General features: G+C 38.7%; 1 protein-coding gene across 1 annotated transcript; it reads left to right on the forward strand.

The window, feature by feature from the left end:
* The first annotated feature begins 3774 nt into the window (after positions 1-3774).
* LOC118628558 (olfactory receptor 51H1-like) lies at positions 3775-9952 on the forward strand. Its single transcript, XM_036259541.1, has 2 exons — positions 3775-3786; positions 8990-9952. The coding sequence occupies exons 1-2, from the start codon at positions 3775-3777 to the stop codon at positions 9950-9952; spliced, it is 975 nt and encodes a 324-aa protein (XP_036115434.1).
* The last annotated feature ends 441 nt before the right edge of the window (positions 9953-10393 follow it).

Raw genomic sequence — 10393 nt, forward strand, 5'->3', positions numbered from 1 at the left:
GTCTGGGAAGCATTTTATTTGACCTTCTATTTTGAATGATAGCCTTGCAGGATAGAGTAGTCTTGGATTCAGATCCTTCTTTTTCATGACCTTGATTACTTCATGCCACTCTCTTCTGGCCTGTAGTGTTTCTGTTGAGAAGTCAGCTGAGAGCCTTATGTGGTTTCCTTTGTAGGTAACCTGTTGCTTATCTCTTGGTGCCTTTAGGATTCTCTCTTTGTCTTTAATTTTTGGCATTTTAATTACTATGTGTCTTGGTGTGGGTGTGTTTGGGTTCTTCTTAGTTGGGGATCTTCGTATTTCTTGAACTTGAATGCCTTCTTCCTTCACGAAGTTAGGAAAGTTTTCGTTCACTATTTCTTCAAATACATTCTCTAACCCTTGCCCATTTTTTTCCTTTTTGGGGCCTCCTATGATGCAAATGTTATTATGTTTTCAGTTGTCCCACAGTTCTCTTAAGCTATCTTCCTGTTTTTTAATTGTTTCATCCTTTTGGTGTTCTGATTGGTTGATTTTTTTCTACCCTGTCTCTAATTCACTGATCCAGTTCTCAGATTCCTCTACTCTGCTGTGTAGTCCTTCCAATGTGTTCTTTATTTCTGCTATGTCATTCTTCATTTCCTCTTGGTTGATTTTCAATGTTTCTATATCTTTACTCATGGTGCTGATGTCCTTACTCATGCTGTTGAGCTTCCTGAACATAATGGTTCTGAACTCTACCTCTGATAATTTGATTAGCTGCATTTCATTGATCTCATTTTCGATAGAGTTGTATTCTTCTTTTATTTGGGATTTGTTTGTTTGTTTCACCATTTTGGCTATCTTAGTGGGTTTTGGAGCCTGCCATATTTTCCCTGTGGGTGTTGGTGTTCTGCTGTTTGTGGCTCCCTCTGTGTTTGGATGAGCCTGGGTGTGCCCACATTAAACACTACTGTCAAGTCTTACTTTCCTGGGTAGATTTGCCCAGTAAAGGTTCAGTGATCCTCTAGCTTTTTCTTGGTGGCTAGTAGTCTCAGTTACTCAGTGCCTTGGAATGTATCTTTGGTGTTCTGCATAAGAGGATTTCCAGAGGGTGGGATAGATGCTGGTTGTTAATGAGCCTCAATTTGCATTTCTTGCCTCACCTGGGAAAGCCTGACTCTCCAAGGGAGGGGGCGGGGAGCTGCTGCTTTTCTTCACAGCTCAGGGAAGGAACAGACTGGTCACTGTCCTTTGTGGCCCCAACTCAGCAAAAACTCTGAGTTCCCTCTAAATCCTGGTTGTCCCCACAGAGTTTTAACCCAGTCTGCCTTTCCTCTGCCGTAGCCCCCAGGTGAGTGGCCGTGGCTATTTTAGCGTTTTGTCCCCACTCTCTGTGCTGTGGAGCGGGCTTGGTCTTTATTCCCCAAGGGTGCTGCTCACAGCTAAGGCTCCCAGTCTGTGGGCTCCCAGTCGCCACCATCTCATGCCTACGCAGATCCTACCAGTGTCCCTGGTTATATGGTCCTGTCCTGCTGCCTTTCTGTTGCTTTTTTCCGAGGATTTGTCTTTTTTTTAGTTGTAATTGTCATGAGGTTCTGGGACATCGTCTCCATATCTTCTATTCACTATGCCTCCATTTTCATATCCCACACTCATCCACTTTTCTAATTTGATCTTTCTACCTAGATGGCAAACAGGCACCTTTTTTTCCCCCTTTTGCTACAGTTGTTGCTCTTTCAAACCTAAGACTTGATTAGAGACAAAGATGATTTTTAAGCATTTCTGGAGCTTTAACTTTGACTTTATCTAATTGAACTACAGAGAAAATATCAGCTAAAAATGTCACCTGCTCGGCAGTAAATATGCTGCTAGACTATGTCTAAACAATACCATGTGTTTTTAAGAATGTGGAAAAGCAATATAAGGCAGTCAGAGAAAAACAAATATTACATGATCTTAGTTATATGTGGAATCTAACAAACAAAATGAACTGATGAACAAAATATATCCAGAGACATGGAAGCATAGAACAGACTGATGAATCTCAGAGGGAAGGATGGTGCGGGGTGGTGGGGAAAGATTAACCAAAGAACTTACATGGGTATATGCATAGCCTATGGACACAGACAATAGTGCAATGGAGGTCAGGGGAGGAGGGGCAGGAGTGGGTTGGTGTGGGTCAATGGGGGACATCTGTAATACTTTCAACAATAAAGATAAATTAAGAAAAAAAAGACTGTGGGGAAATTGAAATTCTTATACTTTGCTGATGTGAATGTAAAATTGTTCAGCCACATTGGTAAACCATTTGACATTTTCCTCAAAATTAGAAAAATACCTATCATACTATCCATTAATTCCTCTCTCAGATATCTGTCCAAACATATCAACAAAAAGACTATAAGCTAATGTTTGTGGCAGCATTAATTGTAATAGTTAAATGCTGTGAACAATCCAATGTATGTCAACTCGTGAACGGATTAACATTTATATAATGACATACTACCCAGCAAGGAAAAGGAATAGATTATAAATATATTCAACAACATGGATAAAACTCAAAACATATGTTAAATACAATTTATTGTATGATTCCATTTATATGAAATTTCTAGTAAATAAAAACTATAAAAAGAGCATATTCATGGTTTCGTGGAGCTGGACACAGGCCCATGGCTGACCTCAAACCACCATCAGGGGATCTTTTTATGTGATGGAAGTTCTAAAACTTGTTTGGGGTTTCACAGTTGTATGGACTGTGCACACGATTGTATGCAACTGGATAGACTGTGGTATGGTTAGTATGATTTATCAAAATAAACTATAGCAATTAAGAAGAAAAACTTCAGTTTTTATTTTGCAGTATTCATCATGCTAATTTTGAGCTTCTTATTTGTTGTCCAGGTGAAATTATGAAGTAGGAAGTTGATCTAGAAATCAAGGCAGACTTCAGGCTGGAAGATGTACTTTTGGAGGTTATCAGTACCTAGCTGATATTTAAAGAAATAAGATTTAATGATATTACTTAGTGAGAGTGGAATTAGATTAACAAATAGCGCAAAAGACCAAATAACAGACACACTAACAATGATGTCGGAGGAAGAGAAACCATCAGAGGATATTGAGGAGTGAAAATAAAGCAGAAGGGAAAACATGGTGTCACAAAAAGCAAAGAAAAGATGAGGAATGCATGTTCACTGGGTTTATCTATAAGCAGGCCATTGGTGGCATCTGCAAATATAGTTTCAATGGAGTGGGAAAGAACTCTCACTGAAGTTCACCGAGGAGAGAATGGGGAATTAATGGAAACAGGGACTACAGACCACCATCTTAAAAGCTTTACTGTGAACAGAGAAAGAATGAGAATTACTAGAAGTCATGTGGAAACAGAGTGAGTTTCTTTCCCCTCTCCTCCCCTCCCCCTCTCCACCCCTCTTTCTATCTGAGAATTGTTAAGCTTAGGCACTAAAGTGTGTGTGTGTGTGTGTGTGTGTGTGTGTGTGTGTGTGTTTTCCATAAAGCTAGTGAGGCACCATTCATGTAGGACTGAGACCGATTCAGTATTTGGAAGGTTGCCATCACAGGTTTGCATTAGAAAAAACTAGGTCCCCTGAGATTAAGACAAAAAGACCAGTATGCCCAGAAGTCAAAGCCTATCTACCTGTTGGCCCTGGAAAACATCTCCAGGAAGAGTGATGCTCAGGTCTCCAGTGGATCACTCCAGATGGAATTCTGGGCTAGGGTGCTCCTAGTTTTAGATCTCTGGCTGTACTACTGTGGATGTCAGCATCAGAAACAACACTCATCTCCTAGATGAGGCTTTTGGTGAGTTGGGGAACAACCTGAGGCCTAGGTGTGATTTCTCTGAGGATGCTGTCACAGAATGGAGGAGATTATAGTATAGAAAAATCTTTAAAGCTCAGAATTGGGTGGTAAGAGTGAAGGAGGTCATGTCTATTGAGCTCAATGTACTGTTTGGTTTGGAATTTGAATTTGATGGCAGACATTGTCCCTGTAGCTAAAAGTTAATCATCTCCTTTAGGACCAAAAAGAACTTTAAAGCATAATGATTAGAACACCTCGATTTAAATTTTAGTTTTGGGATTTGGGTCAAGTTATTTAACTTATCTGACCCTTGTTTTACTCATGCATACAGTGGCAATAATAAATAGTAATTTTCTCATAATGTTTTCATGATTATTAAATGAGATAGTATATGTAAAAGGTTAAAAATGCAACCAGGAGCACAAATAAATACTAAATAAATATTAGATGTTTTTTTATTTAAAGACTTAAATAATTTATAACGTCTGCTCATTACCCTTTTCATTATCTGTCTATGACATATAAACCTATTGCTTGTGGTTTCTATGTATCTATAAAAAGCCTAGAATTACTTGTCTCAGCAAGAATTATTTTTCCATTTCTTGTTCCTTTTTTCCTAAAACAGAAATATGATATGATATGACTTCTAACTGAAGATGTGAGAATTAAGTGGAGAGTATGTTATTCTAACAAAGGCTAATTAGAAAAAACATGAGCCCTATGAATCATTGCCCTTCCCCGCTAAGCCCCAGCTCAAGGCAAATAGCAAATATATTTCTTCCCCAAATTAGAGACTACTCTATTGCTCCCACAGAAGACAAAAGCAATGGGCAGGAACTATGTGTCAGTCCAAAGCTCAAATACTTTACGAAAATAACATTCTCAGGCCAGTCCTTCAGAGAACAGTCCTTACTGGCTGCCTGGGTGGAATAGAGTATTGAACTGCAGTTCCATAGTGGGTAAAAGGATGATTCTCATTGTCCACTTCTCCTTCACCTCCATCCCCATGTACTCTTTTAAGCCATAGAAGCTCCTTCCTTTTTGTTGTGAGGAAAATTTAGGTTTGTTTTCTCATTGTCTATCCCTAGCGTTAATGGAGGCAGAGTTAGGCTGAGTCTAGCAGAGAACACAAGCGGAACATATTGACCAGCTGTAAGGCATGGCTTTGTTCAACCCCAGGCAGGCATTCCACTCTCATTTCTGATCTTGTTTTTCATGTATACTTTGCTAAGGCTCTTGGAAAGAAGAAAGCTCCTCCTTTTGGTTTTCTGATTATTATGGCATGTCTAGTACTTAGTAGGAATTCAACGTATATTAAGTCATTAATGAATAATTGAATTAAAAATGAACAACTTTCCTTGAGTTCACTGGATCTTAAGGCATCAAGAGCCTTGTTTGCCATTCTCATCTTGAATTCTGGAAGGGCTGTGCTGGTCTCTGGGATTAAGTCCCTCAGGTGGTCAGTGCAGTGTTTCTTTTGTGGTCCTGGTCCCTCAGAATCAAGTTTTCTTACTCTTCCTTTTACTGATTGTTACTACCTACCAGTGCATTATTTTGCATTTCTGATTTATCTAGGACCTGTTTCTAATAAATCATTTATAGTAAGCATTTATGATTAAGTGAGAGCTGCTGAACACAGATCCACAGAATCCACTCTCTCTTTTTTTTAAATCCTTTAAATCCTCACCTGAGGATATTTTTCCATTTATCTTCAGATAGAGTGGGGGAGGGAGGGAGGGAGAGAGAGAGAGAGAGAGAGAGAGAGAAATATTGATGTGAGAGAGACACATTAATTGGTTGCCTCCCGCATGACCCTGACCTGGGCCAGGGACAAAATTGCAACCAAGGCATGTGCCCTTATCTAGAATCAAACCCATGACTCTTTGGTCCATGGGCCTATGCTCTAACTGCTGAGCCAGACTGGCCAGGGCTGAATCCACTCTCTTGAGCACTGCAACAGCCACCATCTGCTAGCCAATTTTAGTGCTAAATTGGCTGAGGAATGGAGATATTTAGATAATATAAAACTGGATAAAAATATATAAATGATGTATGAGTAGGTAGGTAGATACATTTAGTAGCAAATTAATAGATTTCATAGCTTATAAGTACTTTGAGAGATAATTTTCACAGTTACCCAAACATTACGAAGTTTATAGATAATGGATGCATATTTATTATAAGTAAACTTTACTAAGTGTTAATTATTTGCCTGGTGCTTATCTAAATACACTATCAATAATCCGATGAATACACTTAACAATCCCATGGCAAGTACTATTATTTATTTATTTATTTATTTATTTATTTATTTATTTATTATCCTCACTCGAGGACCTTTTTTTCCATTTTTGGTTTAGATAGAGTGGGAGGGACAGAGAGAGAGAGAGAGAGAGAGAGAGAGAGAGAGAGAAACATCGATGTGAAAGGGACACACCGAGTGGTTGCCACCTGCATGACCCAACCAGGGCTGGGGACAAACTGCAACCGAGGTACGTGCCCTTAGCGAGAACTGAACCCAGGTCTCTCTGGACCGCAGGCCAACGCTCTAACCGCTGAGCCAAACCAGCCAGGGCTAGTACTATTATTTTCATTTTCATTTTAAAGAGTTGAAGAGTGAAACACAGAGATTTTATTCAAGGTTGTGGAGCCAGGGTTCAAATCCAGATAGTCTCTCTCCAGAGTCACTAGTGTTAAAGCTATTTTCCTATGAAAATTTCCAAAAGTGTCTTAGGACAGAGAAGCCTAATTGCAATGAAAAATGAATAGCATACTGTAGAAAAAGACAGGGCCTGAGTAAATGAGAGATATAGGTAAAGAGGGATAGAGGTTATACAGTATATAAGTGAAAGACCCTCAAATCCAATTGGATCTAAGATTTTTCAAGGAGTCAGCAAGAATGCTGGCATTCTTTAAAACTGCAGTGTATAGTATCACTTTTATAAATTTCGATAGAACTTTGCAATAATGAAAATGTTCTACATCTGTACTATTCAATATAGTAGCTACTAACCAATGTGGCTATTAAACATTTGAAAACATGATTAGTACAACTAAGCTACTGACATTTTACTTTAATTTAATGTAATTAATTTAAATGTAAATTGGCATGTGCTTAGTGCAACACTAAATTACTAACTCTCAAAAAACTTGGAGTAACGTTTTCTGAGCTCCATTCATTCCCAAATATCCAGAGATCTCTGCTTCTTGTGCCCAATCCTGGATTTTGTCTAGATACTTTGCTCCTTTCTCTGACCCAGTCTCCTATTCCAGTTTCTTTAATCTATGTCCTACGATGAGCTTTAATAATATGCAATTTCACTTAATATTTATGGAGACCTTTGTTTGTATTTGTGTGTGTGTGTGTGTGTGTGTGTGTGTGTGTGTGTGTGTGTAACATTCTTATTTTTAAGATCCTTTAAGGGATTCTCATAAGGGTACAAATACAAACAGAGCTATAGCACTGCTCTTTCTTTCAGTCCTGAACCCTTATCAATTGTATGGCTTAGACTGGCCACCAGAAGAGGGACTAGCTCAGCTATACATTCGGATATATCCTCCTAAAGATAACAGCAAATAACTGAAATAGGAGAGAGCTAATTGTGTGGCACCAAGATTTTAATTTTGATTTTTGTCACTGCAAGTATTTGGTATCAATGTCTATAATGGCCCATAGGTCTATCTAAGCCTTACTCAAAGTTACTGTAGGAAATATACTTGCTGGTAGCTCAAGGTGGAGTTCACTAGAATAGTCATGTAATATTTACATGGAATTCAGAGAATGAGAAGTCTCTATAGAGGAACAGGAAAAAATCAAGTCTAGTTGACTTTCCAATACCAGGGACACTGATTTTACCAATATAAACATTGTTTGGAATGGTCTTTTGGGAGATACTTAATGGATAGATTTCATCTGACTGAACCAGCTGTTAATCATAAAACTCTTTGCAAGTGCTAGAGGGCATTCTGCTCCATAAGGAGTAGCAGAGAAATGGATCTCAGGATTCCTTTCCAGATGTACCTGAGGACAGAGAAGTCTAATTGCAATGAAGGTTTAAGAATATACTATAGAAGCTATTTGTTTTGTACTTCTACCATAACACATCACCACAAAGGTAGTACCTTAAAATAACAGAGGTTTGTTATCCTACATTTCTGTAGGACAGAAGTCCAACATGGTTCTTACTGGGCTAAAATCAAGGTGTCAGCAAGTCTGCATCCCTTTCTGAATACTGTAGGGAAAACCCTATTTCCTTGCCTTTTCCAAATTCTAGAGGTTGCCCAGTCCCCTCCCCTTACTTTCACAACATGTCATGTTGAGTGTACCTCATGCTGCTATGTCTCTGGTTCTTTGAAGCTGGGAAAACATCTTCACTTTTAAAAACTCATATGATTAGAGTTGACCTACTTGGATAATCCAGAATAAATTTTTTGTCTCAAAATCTTGAACTTTAATCACATTTGCAAAGTTTTTTGTGCCAGTGAAAGTTAACATAGTCACACTTCAATGATTAGGATGTAAACATCCTTAGAGACCATTATTCTTCTTACCACTGTGTGATCTTCAGAAGTTCTTTGGGAACCCAAGTAACTTCTCCCTCTACCACCTGCTCTATACTCAGGTCTTTTTATTACCCATACACTCCTAGGAATGCAGAAGGTCAAAGTTTTAAAGTTCTTCAAGAGTATTCTTCTCCCCTGTTCTATATTACGCAGGAGGAAAAATTGAGTCCCAAAGAGAATCATGTCTAAATTCCAATTTAAAATCACAATTAAGACACACACATATGTACACACATGCATATATGTGTTTATGAGCAGGCATGTCATGTTTGTGCTTGTTAATATTTCCTATATGGTTATTGTCATCAGTGTTCATTATCCACATAAATGTAGAATGTCAAATTCTTAACAAAGAAGCAAGACAGCTAAATTCTTGATGTTTCCAGATGAATTGTATCTGTATTGGGTGAGGTATTGATTGAAGGTTTTTTTCTCTTTATCCTAGGTATTTTAATATATGATATTCAGTAATAAAATTATTGCTTCGTGGGCAGAGCCATGTTTCCTTATCAGACTGTGGAGATGAGTGTGTTGAAATAATATTTAAGTCACTGTCTCTTATGACTACCATCACAATACTACTGCCACTGATTCTAACTGAAGACTGGTTGACTTAAGCTTTCTCCTTTTGCCTACTCAGATTTCCATTCCACTGTCACCATTCAACCAAACTACTGATAACCACCAGACCTTCACCTTGACTGGGATTCCAGGAATGCCAGAGAAGGACTTCTGGATGGCCTTGCCCCTCTGTCTTCTTTATAGTATCACAGTCCTGGGTAATGTTATTATTCTTTTTGTCATCAAAACTGAACAAAGTCTTCATGAGCCCATGTATTATTTTCTGGCTATGCTAGCTGCCACAGACCTCAGCCTTTCACTATGTACCATGCCCACCATGATAAGCGTTTACTGGTTCAATTGGCACTTAATAACTCTTGATGCCTGCATCACTCAAATGTTCTTTATCCATGCCTTTGGGGGAGTAGAGTCAGGTGTTCTGGTGGCTATGGCCTTTGATCGCTTTGTGGCTATTCGCTTCCCTTTGCACTATACTACCATTCTCACTCACAGAGTCATCGGCAACACTGGGGCAGCAGTCCTGCTGCGGAGTGTGGTGGTTGTTCTCCCTGTGCCTTTCCTCATCAAAAGATTACCTTTCTGCCACTCCAATGTCCTATCCCATGCATACTGCCTCCATCAGGACGCCATGAGGCTTGCCTGTGCTGACACAAGTGTCAACAGCATCTATGGTCTAGTGACTGTGATCATCTTCATTGTACTAGATGTCTTGATCCTTTTGGTCTCTTATGTTCTCATCCTCCAGGCAGTATTGAACATTGCTTCCAAGGAAGAGAGATTCAAAGTTCTCAAAACCTGCCTCTCTCATATCAGTGCAGTGCTGCTGTTCTATGTGCCTCTCATTGGCATGACTCTGATTCACCGATTTGGGAAGCATTTGTCACCATTTGTACACATACTCATGGCCAATATCTACCTGTTGCTTCCTCCTGTGCTCAATCCTGTCGTGTACAGTGTTAGAACCAAACAGATTAGGCAGCGGATTATCCGAATGTTCTGTGGGGGCAAGAATGGCCCTTAATAGCATCTACTACATCTGTGCAAATGCACAAAAGTCAGAGAGGAGCATTAAATGCAGCACTGTCCAATAGAAATTCCTACAGTGGTGGAAATGGTCTAAGTCTTTATTGTTGAATACAGTAACCACTAGTCATGTGTCATTTTGAAGCACTTGAAACTTTGCTAGTTTAACTGAGGACCTGAATTTTGAAATTTTAATTAATTGAAATGTAAATTTAAATAGTCACATGTAACTCTATTAAACAGTACAAATCAAATGGGTTATGACATGTCATTGCATAATGGTTTTGCTGAAATCAAGAATTTATATCAAATAGCTTGATAAAAATATAAACTTTCTTTTCTCAAAATGGTGTATAAAAACTTTCCAACACTTATAAACAACAAAATTTACTCTTTTTGGTATATAGTTCTATAAGCCTTGACAGACACATAGAGTCAT

The sequence above is a fragment of the Molossus molossus genome, unplaced genomic scaffold, assembly GCF_014108415.1.
Source record: "Molossus molossus isolate mMolMol1 unplaced genomic scaffold, mMolMol1.p scaffold_m16_p_13, whole genome shotgun sequence".
Classification (NCBI taxonomy): domain Eukaryota; kingdom Metazoa; phylum Chordata; class Mammalia; order Chiroptera; family Molossidae; genus Molossus; species Molossus molossus.